Here is a 19074-nt window from a genome sequence, read left to right on the forward strand (position 1 = left end):
AATTCTAAAAAATAAATAATAGGCATCACCTAACCATTAGAGACTGAGCAGACAGATTATTTAAAGAAACTGGTTGGAGGGATGGATAGGGACCTCCAAACCGGGAACTTGGGGCAGTCACAGTTACAAGAATTGAGTTCAAATAGGTTTCTTGTGGATCACTGCTCTAATGCTCAAGTGTCATTTTTATGCAGATTTTCTTGGGACGAAACACAAATTAATTTCTTTTACGTCATGTCATACCGAGTAATTAAACATGTCAAAAATTTAGACGGAAAATTAAACGCGACAATTTTGCACAGAAATTCGAAAGGAATGTACTATTCCTTGTTGGTAACTTCATTAGAGGTGTAACTGGACATTATTCAGAAAATGTTTTACAATTTCAAATAAACACAAGGTTTCATGGAAGGCTCGCTCTCTCTTCATGCCTCCGACTTGGGGCATCTCTGAGAAGGGAAAGGCCATGAAGGAAGGTATTGTCAATGGAAACTAGGGGAAGCAGCAATTATCCTTCTCACTGACATGTAGTGAGCTTTCAAGATTTCATCAACTGATTTCGTATATAATCAAGGACTGCATCCACATTCACCGTCCAAGCAACTTCAACAGGGGAATAACCTGTCCATGGATTGCTTGTATTCCACCTGTAATATAGTATGCTCATTAGACTCATAGAGAAGCATTTGTGTAAAAAAGAATTCATTGGAGCACGCTAATTTGCACATACTTTTTCAGTCCTTGATCCATCAGTGTATGCCCGACGCAGATACCCTGAGTCTCAACCCTCACAACGCCCTTCTTGTACGTGAAGAGATCAGGACGGACTAGTGCTACAAAACTGACAGGGTCATGAAGGAAAATCCCTGAAACATAAGGCAAAGAATCATTTAGATAGAACGCGATTAACAGATTTTGAGCAGGTTAGTGCACGGCTATAGCTTAAGTTTACCATAAACACCATCAGATTTCACATGCCAGTCTCTGTAGAATTTGCATGAGTCGCATATGAATTGAGTATGCTTTCCTTTAGATTGCCGCAGTTGAAGGAGGTCGTCATCTGAAACCACAATACGATAATCAAGTCAGTTAGGATATCAAAATTCCAGTGGAATAGCTCATGAGAATGTGTCCGGAAAGTTAAGCAAACTGTAAACTGGAAGTTGCACCTGTAAATTTCACTTGGGTCGTAATATTTATTCCAACAACAGTAATCTTCGCCCCAGACGTAAACACAACATCTGCTGCTTCTGGATCTCCATAAATCTGCAAGCCGGACATTGGTTTCTTCATGTACACATTATTGAGACAAAACCGACAAGTAAATGTGAATAATTCTCAACAGTTAATGGCAGTTATGCAAGTATATGAGGGAGAATAAGCTACGAGCCTAAGAGGGATGAAAACCAATCCCCACAATTTTTTTCAGGAAAAAGTTACTTCTAAATAAAGCATGAAATAATTTGGTGAAGTGTTATTTTTACTTGTTGCATGCACGGTGACACTTACATTTGCTTCAGCAGCAGGATTTACATTTCCCAGAGCAAAGAAGGAACCACCAAGTATGACCACCCTTTTCACCTTTTTTGCAAATGAAGAATCCCTTTTGATTGCCTGAGCAAAGAAGCATCGTCATAATAAGGAAAGATATCAAGTCTCATAAGCTCAGGTCAACACCAACATGAAGAAGTAAAAAGGACTCTTCAACTTACCAATGCTAAGTTTGTCAAGGGACCCAGGGCCAGTATAGATACTTCACCAGGATACTCAGAGACCATATCAACTAAAAACTCAGCAGCATTCTTCTCAATTTTCTTTGCTTTTGGAGGAGGTAGATGCAAGTTCCCCATCCCATCAGAACCATGTATAAAGTCTGCCACACGTGGGCTTCCACCCTACTTCCACAAGGAAACATGGTTATGATAAACTAAATAAGGTTACTTATTAGAAACTAAAGGAGGGGGGCATAGGGTAGGGTGTGAACATTATTAAACTATCAACTATCAAATGAAGCAAGTGACAAAAAAATAGCCAATGAACAAATATAAAGGTGTAATGCTCAAGGAATACCCGAAGGCTAACCTCAATTCTAGCCTTCTAGGCCAGCTAAAGGAATACATATCAAATTATTACCTTTAGAGGCTCAGGACTTCCCTCTGCCACAGGCAAACCTGGATGCCCTGCGATCTCACACTATCCTTTTGCAGATTAAGAACAGTAATTGATCATGAACACACTCAAAAGAAAATTAAAAAAATGAAATTGATAGACAGACCCGAAGTCATTACAAGAAGATGAAAATCAAAAGACATGAGGACGAACCAGAAGCAAGGCATTGCGAGTGGCATCTTCTGTGGTGACATTACCAAATATTGTTGTGAAGCCTAAGATTTCTAACTCCGGTGATTGAAATGCCATTAAGATGGCCATGGTATCATCTGCGGATTAGCAATAAAGAAAAGTATTACACATGAAAACATGTTGGAGAAAGAACAGTCGATAATGTTGTTTTGGATTCCATAACAAACGATTTTCCATTACATTTAACTACTAAGTAGATGTCATTCAATTCCCATTTCTATGCAAGCATTATAAAGTTTCTAAACCCTCAAGGGCATATTCTCCCACAGACTTTAACTTTACTACTCTATATATTGTGATAAAAAGGCAAGAGGGGCAATCCAAAAAACAAGCAGTTCATAATATATGATCCCAATTCTTTACTTTTCCATAATTCATTGATTAACTATGAATAAGTCAATAAAACTCATTAGAATGTGAGCATCCAATCGGCAATAGGAGGAAGAGGCCCAAGAATATGTAAACTATTAAGGTAAAGCTTCCGTTTCCGATGTGGGACAACTCTCAACATAACTAAGCTTTCCCTTCATGCTCCTCAACTCCCAGTTCCAAACTATTATTATCCAAAAAATGGTTATGCAAAAGTCAAAATCACCAAATAAAAAGTGAGGCGTGGACAAAGAAACACTCCACAATACGATCACATTTCGGATGCATAATTAATTCAATAACTAAAGATCCTCACGCTAACTCCATCACCATTTGGCATAAAACCAATCAAATATTCAGAATGGAAATCATCAAAATGCAGACGATTCAATGAACGAAAAACACAAGCTAAGCCTAAAAGTAAGACAATTGAGCCTAACCCAGCAGTTCTTTTTCCTCAATTTTAGCTTAGCTCAAACAAGTTCCCCACTTTCCACAATCCAAACCATCACAAAACTCAAAATTAAAAATTCATCCTAGTTACTGTTCCCACATTTTCTCAGTCACCAAACAGAGCAATAGGAACCATCCCAAAATTCAAAATTTGAGCCAGGTTACTACTCTCTCAGCAACCAAACAGATCAAAAGGAACGATCACAAAGTTGAAAATTTAAAATTCCAGCCTGGTTACTAATCGCAAATTTTCACAGCAACCAAACAGAGCAAAAGGAACCCTCAAAATTCAAATTTTATAGCAACCAAACACGCAATAGGAACACTAATGCATATCACTTGGAAAAAAAAAATCAAGCAAATTGAAACTGAAAACTGACCAATTCCAGGGTCGGTATCGATAATGAGCTTCTCGCGCTTCAGATGATTAGCCAGAACGCAGTCTCTTTCGCCATCGACAGCCACGCCGTTAGAATTCATCATCGTGCTCTCCATGAACAAACGCCTTCTCCGATCTCTCTCAGAACGATAAGAACAATCCCAGAGGAAACAACCGCGAGTGTGTATTTATATAATGTGTATGTATATGCGAGAGATATACTATATTATAGTATGCATACACATATACATACACACATATATATAATAATCCGAATTGGGTTTCGTCGGATTGGGAGGGACGACGAGAGCGATGGTGCCTCAAGAGGCATCTCGGCGAGTTTATATAGGTTTTAGGTGCCGGAAGATGAGGAGGAGACGTGTGTGTGTGTTTGGGATCAATCATGATGGACAGGTGGCATGTTTCAAGTGGATCTCGATCTTGTCCGGTCACTTTGTAACTTTGTTTGGTGAAAATCCCCAGCTCAAGGGAATATTCATGAGGGGACGGAAATGCCGAAATGGAATTACAAAAGGATAATACCTGTCCGGATTCAAGTTACTGACTTTTTTATGCAAAGAGATTCTTCAATGTGTCTGAAACCAAAGTTCTAAAAGATGCTAGGCATTAGTCAGATAGCGGGCTGGAACTTAGCACCTAAGCAGGGTCTAGGCGGGCGTCTAGGCAGATTTAAGTAAATCTATTATATTTCATGTAGTGTTTATATTTAAAATACATATAATTTCATCACAAACTACAAAATAGAATGACATATGTATTATGAAGTATTTGACATAATGAAAACATGGGAAACAAACATATAATGTGTATTCATTTAAGTATTAAACAAGCCTTTACAATTTATTGAAAAAATAAAATAAAATGCAAAATGAAAGTTATCTATTTTCTGTCTAAATGAGTCGCAACCTAGTCGGTGTCTAGGCAGGTCTGGACGGGCTAGGTGGCTGTCTAGGCTTTCTAGGCGTCATTTCTTAATTTTCAAACGTTTAGGCATTAATCGGAGAGATGACCAGCCGCCTAGTGCTTAGGTGGCGCTAGGCGGAGATTTTTGGAACAGTACCTGAAACACGAGGTGTCATATGTTATATTACAAGTGGAGGGAGAGTTGAAAAATTAAACTTTTCCCCATTTATATAATGACCCATGGCTTTGGAAATCTGCAAGATTAGAACTCGTAAAAGATCACAGGATTTGAAGTTTGGAGCTGTTTATTCATAATTGCGGACTACGATGAGAGGGAGAGATAAGGAGATGCATGGGAGGGGAGGTGGTGGAAGGTGTAGGGGTACCGGCTGGCAACGACGACGACAAAGAGGACAGTTTGGTGAAGGTTGGCGAGGGAGAAGAATAACGGTTGGATACTAGAGCGGTGAATGTTTGGTAACCAGTTTTAGTTTAGTGTTTGTGTGTACAAAAAGACACGTGTCGTTATTTGATTGTACCACATAAGATAGTTAGTATGTTGGATACTCCCTCGTGAGTACCGATGAAAAATGGATGGGTTCCAACTTCCAACTTCTTCTCGATTTTTGATAAGCGAGGAGGGGATGTCGAATTTAGGGCCTCGAGTGGAAACTATTTTTAATTACCACAGTTATAAATTTTTATATGATTATATAACACTTTGTTACTTGGTGTATTTTTCACATGTTATAATTTGAGTATACCACATACATTTTAGGTATTATTTTTTGTTATCAAATTCTTATATGACAGAACTTTTTTTATTTTTTGGTCTACTTATATGACATAACTGATGATCGTTTTTCATAAAGAAAAAAAAAATTGAAACATGATATAATTATCATCAAATTTAATCCAATCAATAATTTAAAATGATCAAGGTAAAAGTTTAGGCATACTGATCTAGCTAAGTGATTTAACTTATATTTGTAACAAATTTACTCATAGTAAATAATCTTAATCACTTTGAGTTACAAATTTCTTACTTTTTACGGAGTTTTACGTTATTTATAATGATTTTTGTGATGCCAATAAAATAAAATAAGACATATTAAGCTAACATGCGATCTTCCTCAATTTCTAAATCTAAAGATCAATACAAGGATTTCATTATTGTCATCCCCCTCAACTATATTATTTGAGATTCCCACACAACACAACCATATGGTTTTGGTCATTTTATAGTGATTCTTATCCTTCTTGGTTATTAAATATTGCAATAATTGAAAGTGGTGGTTAGGCTAATCTATTAATTAGGAATAATGTTTGGTCGCTGAAAGAAGAGCAGCAAGTCTTACTAAAATGAATAAGTGCCCAATTAAAAAATGAACACGTGGCCAAATGATTAAAGATTTGAAAACTTTAACCAACATCACTTTAACAATAGACACGTGTTCATTTTCAATTGATTTTCAGCAGGATTTGATATTCTTCTTTCAGCAGTCAAATATTATTCATTAATTTCGTTATTAAAATAATTCGAACACGAGCTCACTGTCAAAGTATATTTTAAATAAATCCCAGTCCTACCTAGCTGTATTAAAATCAATTGAATAATGTGATGACACGACTATCATAAGCTTTTGAATTTGGATGGTGACTCCAGTCACACCACCATTATATAAAAAGATGACCCCACTTTTACAATTAAATATCCTACCTTTAAAGATAAAAATTAAATATCCTAAAACTTTGAGAAAGAATATCAAATATTTTTTCGCTAAAAACGTTTTTGTTAAAAGCATAATAAAATATTTAAAGAATATCATTTTTTTTTTTTCACAGAAAGCGCTTTTGTTAAAAACACAATAAAATACTTATTACGAATTCACCTAATTTTTTGGGATGTACTATCCACATACCATTTTTAACTTCTCACACACTTCTTGTTAATTTCTGTCATTTAATATTCTTCAATTCATCCGATTCAACGGCTGAAAATTAGAAAGGTGTGTAAGAAATAAAAAAAGATGTGTGAATATCACACCTCAATTTCTTTTGAAATACAAAGATGGGGAATCGAACTTTAGTGCTTAAAAAGAAGCATATTACTCTAACTAATTTGACTAAGTTCAGCCCATTGCAAAAACATCTTTGGCCATTGTTAAACAAGCCCTAAAAGGTTGTTGCTCACTTTTCTTCAAATTTAAGAGAGCCGCCTAAAAGCTAAGAACATATTTACTTACCATGAATGAGTACGCACGGTATGAATTATCATTTATTTTCTTGACGTCTCTTGCATCTACTAAACACACAATGAATCAAAAAAAATTGAGTGGGCCTCTAATAAAAATCAGTTTATCTCATACCTGAATAACCAAGTATCAATCCGGTCGATATTTTATTTCATTTCAATCATGTAAGCATACCTGAAATTCAACCTTAAATTGTGGTTTTCAAGTATTCAACTACTTGCACCATGACAATTGGTATTCCAAACCATATTTTCGGTACACTAAAAAATCTCTCGAGCACGTGGCAATGGCATTCAACATGCGACAAAGAAATCCACATGCGTAAGACAATACAGTGGTGCCCCAACCAATTAAAATAAGGGAACTTTAACAAAAAACACCCGGTATTGTTCACTTTAACGAAAAACCACATTTTTACACTAAAAAGTCAATCCTGATACTATTCACTTTACCCTTTATTTTGTCCTTATCATTAAAACTCAAAGTTTTCAAGCCATTTTCATTAGTTTTCCTTTAAAATAATTCACAATATCCTTTTAATGCCAAGACAAAAACATATGGGAACACATGGAAAAGCCACTTTTCTTCCCACATAAGCAAACATAATTTGGTGGTCAAAAAATCCGCTTTATGCAAGATATAACGGTTGCAAAGATTTATTAGATTCGCACATAGTACATACAAGATATAATTGTTGAATGTACGTATCATGAAAGAAAAAGTATGAAATATATGCAAAGGAAAGATCAAAACCAAACATCTAATGTGGAATCAGTAGACCAGATGTTAAGCCCACATACGAGCCATTTTAAATATCTTTCTTTGATTTCAATTCCAGAACACAAGATCCGTTTTATTAGCTATATCTTATATATCCAGCAAATCGCTATTTCATATCATGAGGAAAATCTCCATCAAAAAGTTAAAAAATATGAATTTGGATTTCGTTGGTTTTAATGGAATGAGATTTCGATCTAAATTTTTACTATATCGGTAAAGATGGATGATAAGAAGAATACAAAACTATGAACTTGCCAATATGCACTCCAAGTGACAAATTTGAGTTATTCCATATACACAACTGGTTTAATGGTGATCCGAAAAGTTCGGGGATCAATCAATTTGTGGAAGTAGAACTTCGTACTTTCAATGTTACCCCAGGGAAGAGTTATGGTTCCTTACCTCCAGGAAGACTTCGGCTGCTAGGATTCTCCTCATTCTACCGTCAGATCAAGAAATTTTACAGCAAAATTTGGCCCCTGCACCAGGTATGCGATGCCAGATACCTGTCGACATATGGATAGAAGCACAACTATTAGTACTTCACATCGTATGGATAGAACCACACATGCAGTATTTAACAATGGCAGAAGATAAAGGTGATAAACTGAAACAACTGAACATGACAACCGCTCCTCTCACTTGATCATATGGAACTCTGTTAAACCCGAGACCAAAACCCGAAAATTAATTCATGATGCTAATTATAGACCAACAAAATTTGATAAAATTGAGTATATTTATCAAATCCCAATCCAGGAAAGCAGGAACCTTTTTTTTCCTTTTTGGTAAATAATGGAAGAGAGAAGTTATAAGAACTACCGTCTACATCTAGTATTCATTTAATAACCTCACACAAACGAAAGTGAAAACCAATCCGTTGGCCAACCAACCACCAGGGCTAGTTAAGAGCGAGATTAAAGGGTAGACATTATAAACTCGAAACTAAGAGCAACTTTTCTCTAAAGAAATCCTGAACTGTCTACATGCATATACTTGTAGTAAGCGTAATGAGATAATTGAACGCAAATAACAGCAGCAATTAGCTCCAGGACAAGCTCCTGTTTATTGAACACAAATATCAGCATCATATTTGACATACCTTTGTAGTATAAAATCTGCTCATAACAGTTAATGTCGTTATGTAACTTCACGCATTTTAGAGTTTAGGGAGCTTATGATGTTGGCAGGTGTCTTAACAAGACTACCCTTTGCATTTCCAGCAGCTTGTCCAGTGGGATTCCTAGCATTTGCTGTCTCAGTTGCTACTATGGACTTCTTTATCTGCCAAAGAAGGGAAGGAGAAAATTAAAGAAAATCAAATAGGACAAACCTAAGGATAAGCTTTACATGTTTCATAATCATTCATGATGCATTATTCTAACCACCCAAGTTCAAGTCAAAACACAGCAAAGAAAACGCAGGCCAAACTTACCACAGCAAGACGCTCCTTGTGGATATCATTTGTAAGCTGCAAAACCATCACAATAAGCAATCAACAATTCATGAAGCATTAAAAGGTTTATTATTTTTGCAACCCCGTAAGTAAACATAGGTTTTTAAGTTTTACGATGCTAAAGTACTAGTAACCAGTCAATCCATGCTTACTGGTTTTCTGAAGCCTTTAATCTCATCACCACCGAACCCAGGCAGAGTTATATTCCAATTCTTTTCTGTAAAAGAAAAATAAATACAGAAGGTTAAGCACTAGTGTACATAATGTGAACAGAAATATCATCTAGCACTTCTCCCACATAACTAACCAATATGTAGAAGTATGTCTTTTGCTTCTAATTGAGTTGATTTTCTATGCTTGGCTAGTGAGCAACTAAATGTTGTAATCTGCAAATGGAAAAAAAGCATATTGTCACAATAAGAATTATGAACAAAACAGAATAGATATATATAGAAAGCTATAACTGGGGATAATGAAAAGTCAATCATTGTACAGCATACTGAAAGCGGTGAAGCAAAGACCATACAAAACAAATAAGCAATATAAAGCCTTTTCCTATGAAGTTAGTGCTGGCCACACAATGCTTTCTTATCAAGGCAAATTATTCATACTCAAGCACCTATTTCAGCTAGAGAAGATATGGACACAAAGGACATGAGTTTAACAAAAAAAAAAAAGAAAGATAGCGAGCACTTACAAATTAAGAAATTGTGAAACATATGCAGATCATATTATATGAAGTAGCATATGTAGATCATATTATATGATTAGCAGCGTACAAAAGGGCCCAGAATCACAAAATAAGGCAATTTTAACTTCCCAAAATTTGCTTAGGAATACATGCTTAATAATCAGGGATATCCTTTAAGTGCAAGAAAAAACAAAACACAAAATACTAGCTCAATTACTCACAGAATCAACAAATTCATCTGCAATGTCCATGAGAATTTCTTCAACTTCTGGATCCAACATCTCAGATGGATCAATCTGTCCAAAAGCAGAAAACTCAGTAACTGGAAGCAAAAAGAAAGATATTAATTTTAAATATAAACAAAAAAGATATTATCGTCAAGCGGTTGGGTTAGGCAATCCCCTCTTATTAATAAGGAGTATATGTTAGAAAAGGATACAGCAATTTAGAGAGATCAGGGCTGCCAATTAACATGCTAGAGACAATTTTTCTCTCCCAAATATAAATAGGTGAGACTTGTTCCTTTAAGAACCATTAACAAATGATATGTACATCCACTCTAGTGCAGAAGGAATGCCTCTTACAATTAGCTTTAACAATGAGTACTGATGAAACTTCTGAACAAATGCAAGCATGAGCGGATATCAAAGTACGAAGAAAGAAGGCCAACATGACTCACCTGGTTGACTAGCTCACGGATGCTTCTTTTGCCAAGAATCCTATTACAAGATTCATCTATTTCTGGACTAAGAGTTTTATTTTGGGCCCCTGATTGGACTGTGTTAGGCTGTGCAGCTACAAGAGTGGAAGACTTAGGATTCACAGGGCCCTGAACCCTTGTGATCTGTTGCTGACGAGGCGTGGTTTGTGGGACCCTTGATTGCTGAACTTGTTGCACAGATGATGTATGCTGTTGCTGTGAAGCTGAAGGCAGGGGTTGTTGTGGTGAAGCAGAAGGCAGGGAATGGTGCTGCTGCTGTGAAGCAGAAGGCAGGGGATGGTGCTGCTGCTGGGGAGCTGAAGGCATTGGATGGTGCTGCTGCTGTGAAGCTGTAGGATGGGGATGAGACTGTTGCTGTTGCTGCGGAAGATGTGATCTTTGCTGCATGGATGGCGAGTTCATCTGCTGCCTATATGAAGGGGAAGGAATAGGAGGCTTCCCTTGTGGCCCAGATGACAACCATGGCTGAGTATGAGGCTGCAAACCTTGAGATGCATTTGGTGATGAACTAGCAGATCCAACTGATGAAACTCGTAAAAGGCTGTGCCCTTGGAAATTCTGCATAAAGGAAATGGAATAAGCAAGCATACTTGAAGAAAATGAAAAAGAAGGGGGAAAAAACTATTAACACCAGATATCTTTAACAAGGCACAACAACAAGAATTGGTATAGAGAAGATGCACCAACAAAGATAAAGGTCAATAGCAAATGAATGCATTGTCCCATTGGGCCACAAAAGAACAAGCAGGACACATAAGTGGAACCCCAGGGCATACTCAACTTACACAATACTGAAGGAAAAATGACGCCAGGTTCCTGGAGACAAAATTCAAACAATAATATAACATATTTTCTAATCATCATACTCAAATCCTTTGCCCTATTTTGGATAGGGGACTTTCAAAGTCCCAAGGAACTTTAAAGTTTAGACTCAATTATTTAAATTGCACTAGAAGAGCATGACCAACTACTCAAGGATTACAAAGCTGCTACTAAAACGCTACAAATGCACTAAAATAAGGATTTTCAAATGACATAGTTTAATGAGTTATTTGAACGTTCCCTCAGATGTATTGCATTCAAGTCACTATCTAATTTTTGTAAGCATTCCTGACAATTTTGGCCTAGGTTCCATGGAACTTTAAAGTCCCTCGTCCACACTCACCACGAACAATGAACCTACAATACAACTCCAGTCATTTCTTTGCTTACACTATATATCCACATTCCCGTGTGTCCACAAACTATATATTGCACATGGAAATCAAAATAGTAAAATGTGGGTGTGGCAAGTGGATACTGACTTGGGAAGACGGGGACTGATTACTCGCAGTAGATGGTGGTCTAAGAGAGGATTGAACTGGTCTCTGTGGATGGTGTGCCGGAATCCCAGTTGGCCGCATTTGAGAACTAGAACCGAGTGAACCCATCATCCCTATTCCCTGCATTCCTTGCATTGATGGTCTCACCTATATATCCCCGAAAACTACCATTACATATTCCAGCACGTAAACCACACAAACATCTATCAAAGTTCCAAACCAAATAGAAACACAATAAAATTACAAACTTGTAGGCCAAATTGGTCACCCAACATATACCAAAATATCAAATAATCAGTAAAATTATCTTCTTTTTCTTTAATGGAAGTTGCAATGATACAATGTTAAACGGAATTGAAATGTCACCTGGGAAGGACTGGAATTGGATACAGGTTCGGGCACAGAGACGCCGCCACGGCCCATCCCACCAAAATGATGCCCGTAGGAAGACGAATACGGAGTGGGTTGAGGAGTAGAAGGGCCGGTGTGATGCGCAGAAACACCAATGGCAATGCCACCCCTCGGTGGGGGAGGCTGAGAGGGTGAAGGCGGCGGAGGAGGCCCAGACGAAGCGGAAGAAGAAGGCGAAGGGTACTGGTGGAAGTGGGACTGCTGCTGCCAAGGAGGACGAGTCAATGTGGAGGGAGGCCTGGGCTGCGAAGGGGGTGGAAGGGACTGGGGTGGCGGTTGCGGTTGATGTAGTGGTTGTGGGGGCAATGGGGTTGAGGGTTTAGGGTTAGGGTTTGGGGAAGGGGGGCTTGGGGTGGAGGTTGGAGTGGTGGTTAAGGAGGAGGACGGCGGTGGCTGAGGCTGAGGTGGAGGCTGGGATTGGGCGGTTGGGGGTGGTTCAATGGATGGTTGGGAGGCGGAGGGAGTTGGAGTGGTGGTGGAGTTCTGTTGATCCATGTCAGCTTGTTGGGGGTTTTGGGAAGGAGGGAAATTTTGGATCTTTTTTCGGATTATGGTTTTTGGGTTTTTATAGGGGAGAAGAGTTTGGGCAAAGTATGTTGCTTTATCGCAGACGGCTGGAGTGGTGGAAAATAATCGGCAATTTTAACGAAAAATTTTTGGTACTTTTTATTTTAACGAAAGATTAGGACATATTTGGTACTATACTTGAATCTAATTTTTTAAACTTAAAAACACTTTTCAAGTTTTAGGCCTTAAAAACTTGTTTGGTAGAATTATTTTCAAAAACGGAAAATAATCGGCAATTTTAACGAAAAATTTTCAGTACTTTTTATTTTAACGAAAGATTAGGACATGTTTGGTACTGTACTTGAATCTAATTTTTTAAACTTAAAAACACTTTTCAAGTTTTAGGCCTTAAAAACTTGTTTGGTAGAATTATTTTCAAAAACGGAAAATAATCGGCAATTTTAACGAAAAATTTTCAGTACTTTTTATTTTAACGAAAGATTAGGACATGTTTGGTACTGTACTTGAATCTAATTTTTTAAACTTAAAAACACTTTTCAAGTTTTAGGCCTTAAAAACTTGTTTGGTAGAATTATTTTCAAAAACTAAACTCAATACTAACTCAAAAATATAGTCTATTCTCTAAAAACATAAAAAGTGAGTTTTTAGAGTTTCTAAATTTAAACTCCCTCATTTCTTTTCTCTCCCTCCTCCCCTCTCACTCCAAATCTATCTCTCTTTTCTTCTTTCTCCTTTTTTTTTTTTACTTTTTTCGTCTCTCCTCCAATTCAATCAAGTTTAAGTCATAAGATTTAAAAAATTTAAATCGCAAACCAATCAAGTTTTTGAGTCTTAAAGAAAATTGTTTTCAAAAAATGTTCTTAAGAAATGTTTTGAGAAATGATAAAAATTTTCAAATAGGATATCAAACAGGCTCTTATATTTTTACACTAAAAAGTCAATCATGATACTATTCACTTTACCCTTCATTTTGTCCTTATCGTTAAAACTTAAAGTTTTCAAGCTTTTTTCATTAGTTTTCCTAAAATAATTATGTTTATGTATTTTGGTACGAGTTCAATCTTTATTGTTTTTTTTATCTTAACTAATAATTTAAGTCATTAACACTATCGTTTGTGAAAAAAAAAAAATCCGTAACTTTAAGCCTTTGTTTTAGAATTTTTTTTTTTTTTTTTGAAACTTTGATGTTTAGGCCTAATGACCGGGGACACATTTGATAAGAAAAACGATAAAGTTACAATTGTTTTTAGACGTTCAATCAAATCAAATGGAAACAGGCTAATAAGATTAAACAAAAGTGTGTAGAGAAAAAAAAAATAGTGTGACTATTATTTTCTGTTTGAGAAAAAAAAGTTTATGGAGGCTTTGAAGAGTGTGAAAGTTGACTAATAAAATGATGAAGTGAATCGTTAAAGACAATCACGAGTGAACCAAGTTCAGTGAGCATGCCTGATAGAAGGCCTTGAGTTCTTAGTAGTATTTAATGGGAGCTCTTTAGATATTAGAAATGTATTCTTAACTCTGCTAACAGCGATGTAAAATGAGCGCTAGGTGTGACATATTCCAAATTTGAATACCCTTTCTCTAATTAAATTCTTTTTTTTTAAATCTTTTTATACCCCTTTTAACTCCATCACATATGTCACGTCTTCGTTTTGCTTTCCTGAAGTTAGTGTATAATTCACCTATATTTCTTATACGAAAAGGCAAAAGAACTCACAATAATATGCTCTACTTGAAAAATGTCATAAAGTTTTGGGACTATACCGATACATTTGGTACATGGGTACAAGATCGGCTATACCGAGGGGCAACCTGAGTGTATATATAAATCTCATACGTATCTCTCTCCCCATATAACACACATCACGTGACGAGAGAGACAAACACGAGAATGAGACATACATTCGGTTGATCTTAAGATTTTGCCTCGACACAATGACATTGGCATCCGTTTTCCAAATATTGGAGCTTGTCAAGGCTGTTGGTAGATATAAAAACTTAAAAGCAAGAACAGAGAGTCTTCTCCCTTGAGTCAGTCCCTACAGAAGATAACATTCATTCATGGCTTCTAGTATTACTTGTCATCACCACTGCTTCTACGCCTCTCGTGCAGTCGGAGACTCGTTTCTGGATGCAGCGGTTTCATCTTCAAGAACGTGGTATTCCAAGCTCCGATTTCCATTCTCAAGTGAAGTTACAGGAGCAGGATCTTTTTCCCTGTAACAGCAAACAATCAAGCGTCCGAGTAATGATTAATGACGGACTTTCACTATTTGATAAAGCATTTTCAATACAAGGTCAGAACGTACGTTAGTGAATAAATGATGAGCCCGATAACTACAACCGAAAAAGCTACATAGTATAACCAGTCCACCTGCATTTCAAGGCCGATTTGCTATCAGTATACAACAATTTATATGGATATGGAAGAGGTACGAACAAATGAATTCTTTCCAATATATAGGAGTGTGTCACTAGGGTACCTGCTGGCGGTAGAAAAAGATGCGAACGACAACTGCCCACATATCAGATGTGAGAATAGACAGATTCAACAACGTGGCTCCACTCCGCTGTATGCGAAAAAATTGAGTTAGTTCGTGCAGATCCTAATTTGCACGTACAGAACTTCAAAGAATTGAACAGCGGGAGATGAGAAGGACATTGACCTTGAGTACAAATGGAGTAAATGTGTAGAACAATATGCCTGCTAGAGTATAACCAGCCCAGGCTAATATCTGGCGGAAAAGAAGCATTCAACTGGAGAAGTTGCAAGAGAGCACCGGGAGTATACAGAAAGTATTGGCAAAGCTGTTCACATATTATACAAAGCTAAGACTACTTACAATATCTGCAGACCACGCAACGGATTCCAGAGTCCGTAATTCCAGGATAGACCTGCAAGAGGGTTAAGGAATCGAAGAAATATTGTTCTGTTCTCCAATAAAGAATCATGGTACGGATTATTTGAAGCTACCGTCTTGTATGCATTGTTGTGATGAAAAGGATACATCTGACACACACTCACTAGAAATCCATAAGTACCAATCATGCAAATTACTTCAACGCGATCTTTTTTCTTGACACAAAACTCCTGCAGTTAAACAAGGATTGAGATGAGAAGTAACTCAATAGAACTTGTGCAGACAATATTAGCACCAATAGAACTCGTTACAAAATTAACTTCTGTAGACAATATTAGCACCAATAGAATAGGTGTTATGCACAAATAGAACTTGTTACAAAAACCGGTTACAAACTTTAATAAATACTAAAACTTCGCACGCTAAACAGACAATAAGCCGTATATAAAACACGGGTTAACACCCTTTACCCGATGAAAACAGGACCTAATGAAAAATTAGGAAGAAACGAATGATGCAAGATCGTGTTGAAGTAATGTGCATGATATAAAACACAGGTTAACACCCTTTACCCGATGACATAACACCAATTCTATTCAAAAACAACCAAAAATTGAGAGAGAGAGAGAGAGAGAGCATGGTTTCCTTAATCTTGGATTATATTAGCACTTCTGCAGACAAAAATGGCATAGGAAGAAAAGTGAAAGTTTCAGGCACCTAGTTTTCTATTGTGAATCTCACTGTGAAAAGCTTTCCCTTCGTACAGCCGGTGCCTTTTACAAAGATAAAGTGACAAAATATGAGATCAAAAGGATTCACCAACCTCTCCAACATTGCTCATAGCGAAGAAAATTGTTCCTGCAATGACGAGTATGTCCCCTAGGAGAGGTTTTGAGCCACCTGAATTATGAACAAAAATGATTAATAGATCACTCAAGAAGTAGAAAAGTTAGTCCAAGAGGCATTAGAGAAGATCACCTCCACCGCCCACCCCTGCATCGGAGAGGAGCACTAAACCAAGTCCCACAACACAGATGGCAGAACCAAACAATTGCCACAGGGAATACCGAGTGCCTAGGAAGATCCAAGTTAAAAGTAAGACCCAAGCTATTGTGAAACAGTCCAACAGCGTCACACTCGTAATTGATGAGAACTGGTATGCTTTGTTAACTGCATCAAAACAACACAATGTTAATATCTCCCTGCATCGTTCATATAAAAGTTACCTATATGCAATAAAATCCCAAAACTCCTCTGCAGTAAGGCATTTCAGACCAAAACACATCATGCCTCTTTTGTGGAAAACCTTCCTTCTTCAAAATGGAAACAAATCTCTTCAGATTAGGGATCACAATTCCATCTGTGGCAAGTAATCCTTCGGCAATGAGGAAACTTTCCTTTCAAGGATTCTAACGTGTATAAGCGCATCGTGTTCTCCTATGTTAACTATAAGCCTATCATTATTAAGGATTGTAACATGTATGCAAACTATAAGCATATTAATCCTAGTCTTGTACTGCCTTCTCTTTAAGCTTCCTTAGAAGGCTACTTAGTGACTCGCTATCTAAAGATCTGTGAAACATGCACAGATATCGGCTCTCTTTTGCAACTGAGACAGCTCAGGCAAAATCTAATTCCTTAAGAATCGGTTCATCCTTAATGTAAAATCACCCAACCAAAACACCAATCAAACAATGTCCAACCGAATGTCGTGACGAAGACATGGATTTGATCCGAACCACTAGCAAACCGATGTTTACAGAAATGATCGATAACAAAAAACTTAACAATCAATCAACAATCATTAACTAGCACTCACCAAGATAGTTCCCCTGAACATCAACAAATCCCAACAGCACATACCAATACCAAGAAACCTGCAAATCCCAAGTTTTCAACTTCTTCATTCCACATTTCAGAAATTGAACCACAATGGCAAATCAAATGACAGTTAATTAACAATGATCCAACCAATTAATGCTTGAAAACTGCGAAAATACCCGTAATTTCTCACGCCTATACAGCAAAATGCTCCCATAAACCAAAGCCAAACCCAAGTAAGTGGGAATGGTCTGTGTAAGAGGCGCATCCACACCTGCGCACACCCACCAACCACTTAACACCGAGAATATGCACAAATTGAACTCGTTACAAAACCCGGTTACAAACTTGAATAAATACTAAAACTTCGCACGCTAAACAGACAATAAGCCGTATATAAAACACGGGTTAACACCCTTTACCCGATGAAAACATGACCTAAAGAAAAATTAGGAAGAAACGAAGAGGGAAACAAAAAGGCAAGAAATTTGAAAAGGGTTGGCGTGGAAGCTACCGAGAGTGGCTATGAGCGAGGAAGTGAAGCTCATCATTGCCAGAACGAAGGAGACGAGCTGACCCAGCAGCAGCAGGTACAGAGTTCGCAAGGTTCCATGGCTTCTCCACCAGTTGGTGGCGGATGAAAGGCACGAGTTCATAGCTCAAGTGTTCGATTAGTGACGTCGTTTTTTTGAGATTTGGATCCGTTTAACTTATATAGTGAAGAAGATTGAGAGTTTGACGTGACAGATCCACAGCGTGCAATGGTCTTCAGCTACCGGTCTCAGGTTTCTAATATCTCATTGGCGGGGAAGTGGTACTTTTTCTTGGCGAGCACTAACCTCCGATCACGTGATTGTGTTAAGTTTGATAACTAATCTACGAGAGATTTTTCAGTCTAATTGGTACACGGGACGACATCACGTGTCACTAAACAAATGATGAGATATGTGTGCTAAAAAATTAATAACTTAAAAATAAAATTTCCCTCAATTCCTATTAAAATACTTGATGTACCACTTGTGTTCCCGTCACAACTAAAAATTTCTCTTAATCTACCATTTTTCATTGAATTAAACGTTTAAAGAGACTAATCTAAGATTTTGTTTGCAATAAATAGAAAGGTTTAAGTACTTTCACACCATTGAGATTTGGGTTGGATTTTAAAATAAGGTATGAGATTTGGGTTTATTTTTAAACGATAAGATATGAAGTTTTAATATTTTCATATTACACTATGTAGTTTTGAAACTCGACTAATTTACAGTATTTATCCGTTGGTGTGGTGAGGTTGATTGTATAGTCAACAATTAACTAGTGGTGCGGTAGTGTCGAATGCATACATCAAGCAAACTAACAATACCACGAAGAAATCTGCAAGGTCATCTTTTAAATTTCAAGATGTGAAAAAAGTTACCACTTGTGTTTAAAATATCAATATGCAAATTTGTGAAAATGTCAATGGATATATTATATATTAATATTGGTTGTCTTAGATCGAAATGATGGAAATTTACTCAAAAACGTGAAACTTTAGGAAATGTCAAATGCTTGCTTTAAATGAAATATAAAAGTTTCTCTGATATTTAACTAATATATCAGAAATATCGACAAAATCTGTTGATTTTAGTCAAATTTAAGATTTTTTCTGATATAAGATGATGTTTGGACTTCACCCATCTTTTTCATCTCTTTTTTCTAAATATATTAACCGTGTCAAAGAAATTTCAAGCATTGTTGGG

At 36.9% G+C, this 19074-nt stretch overlaps 3 protein-coding genes across 5 annotated transcripts; all 3 read right to left on the bottom strand.

Moving 5' to 3' along the window:
• Positions 1-292: 292 nt before the first annotated feature.
• Positions 293-3890, bottom strand: LOC126600536 (uridine nucleosidase 1-like). The gene is made up of 9 exons (XM_050267111.1): positions 3564-3890; positions 2323-2438; positions 2134-2193; positions 1713-1895; positions 1510-1614; positions 1170-1266; positions 953-1060; positions 731-866; positions 293-647 (listed from the first exon to the last, which is right to left on the bottom strand). The coding sequence occupies exons 1-9, from the start codon at positions 3676-3678 to the stop codon at positions 539-541; spliced, it is 1029 nt and encodes a 342-aa protein (XP_050123068.1). The 5' UTR covers positions 3679-3890; the 3' UTR covers positions 293-538.
• Positions 3891-7708: 3818 nt separating this feature from the next.
• Positions 7709-12684, bottom strand: LOC126600787 (transcription initiation factor TFIID subunit 12-like). Of its 3 annotated transcripts, XM_050267438.1 has the most exons (9): positions 12078-12681; positions 11694-11858; positions 10348-10947; positions 9890-9964; positions 9285-9363; positions 9130-9194; positions 8957-8992; positions 8624-8805; positions 7709-8027 (listed from the first exon to the last, which is right to left on the bottom strand). In XM_050267438.1, exons 1-8 carry the CDS (start codon positions 12615-12617, stop codon positions 8662-8664), a joined length of 1704 nt encoding a protein of 567 aa, XP_050123395.1. In that variant the 5' UTR covers positions 12618-12681; the 3' UTR covers positions 7709-8027; positions 8624-8661. The 3 variants fall into 3 exon arrangements, with proteins under 3 accessions (XP_050123395.1, XP_050123396.1, XP_050123397.1); XM_050267439.1 differs by lacking the exon at positions 11694-11858 and having other exon boundaries at positions 12078-12684; XM_050267440.1 differs by lacking the exons at positions 7709-8027; positions 8624-8805; positions 8957-8992; positions 9130-9194 and having other exon boundaries at positions 9890-9990; positions 12078-12683.
• A 1682-nt stretch (positions 12685-14366) lies between these two features.
• On the bottom strand, positions 14367-18037 carry LOC126600721 (uncharacterized). The gene is made up of 11 exons (XM_050267354.1): positions 17850-18037; positions 17515-17609; positions 17334-17391; positions 16493-16684; positions 16338-16414; positions 15662-15744; positions 15497-15548; positions 15320-15388; positions 15137-15223; positions 14963-15027; positions 14367-14870 (listed from the first exon to the last, which is right to left on the bottom strand). Exons 1-11 carry the CDS (start codon positions 17989-17991, stop codon positions 14750-14752), a joined length of 1041 nt encoding a protein of 346 aa, XP_050123311.1. The 5' UTR covers positions 17992-18037; the 3' UTR covers positions 14367-14749.
• Between the last annotated feature and the right edge of the window lie 1037 nt (positions 18038-19074).

Source organism: Malus sylvestris, chromosome 14 (assembly GCF_916048215.2).
Source record: "Malus sylvestris chromosome 14, drMalSylv7.2, whole genome shotgun sequence".
Classification (NCBI taxonomy): Eukaryota; Viridiplantae; Streptophyta; class Magnoliopsida; order Rosales; family Rosaceae; genus Malus; species Malus sylvestris.

Bases quoted from the DNA above. Each gene is read 5' to 3' on its own strand.
- LOC126600536 (XM_050267111.1), bottom strand. From the start codon at position 3,678: ATGGAGAGCACGATGATGAATTCTAACGGCGTGGCTGTCGATGGCGAA. The intron at 2,439-3,563 runs GTCAGTTTTCAG...GCTAATCCGCAG, and splicing joins CGATACCGACCCTGGAATTG to ATGATACCATGGCCATCTTA. The intron at 2,194-2,322 runs GTTCGTCCTCAT...GCAAAAGGATAG, and splicing joins CTCGCAATGCCTTGCTTCTG to TGTGAGATCGCAGGGCATCC.
- LOC126600787 (XM_050267438.1), bottom strand. From the start codon at position 12,617: ATGGATCAACAGAACTCCACCACCACTCCAACTCCCTCCGCCTCCCAA. The intron at 10,948-11,693 runs GTCAGTATCCAC...TCCTTTATGCAG, and splicing joins ATCAGTCCCCGTCTTCCCAA to AATTTCCAAGGGCACAGCCT. The intron at 8,993-9,129 runs GTAAGCATGGAT...ATGGTTTTGCAG, and splicing joins TTAAAGGCTTCAGAAAACCA to CTTACAAATGATATCCACAA.
- LOC126600721 (XM_050267354.1), bottom strand. From the start codon at position 17,991: ATGAACTCGTGCCTTTCATCCGCCACCAACTGGTGGAGAAGCCATGGA. The intron at 17,610-17,849 runs GTAGCTTCCACG...GGGTGTGCGCAG, and splicing joins CTCGCTCATAGCCACTCTCG to GTGTGGATGCGCCTCTTACA. The intron at 17,392-17,514 runs GTATTTTCGCAG...TGGGATTTGCAG, and splicing joins ATAGGCGTGAGAAATTACGG to GTTTCTTGGTATTGGTATGT.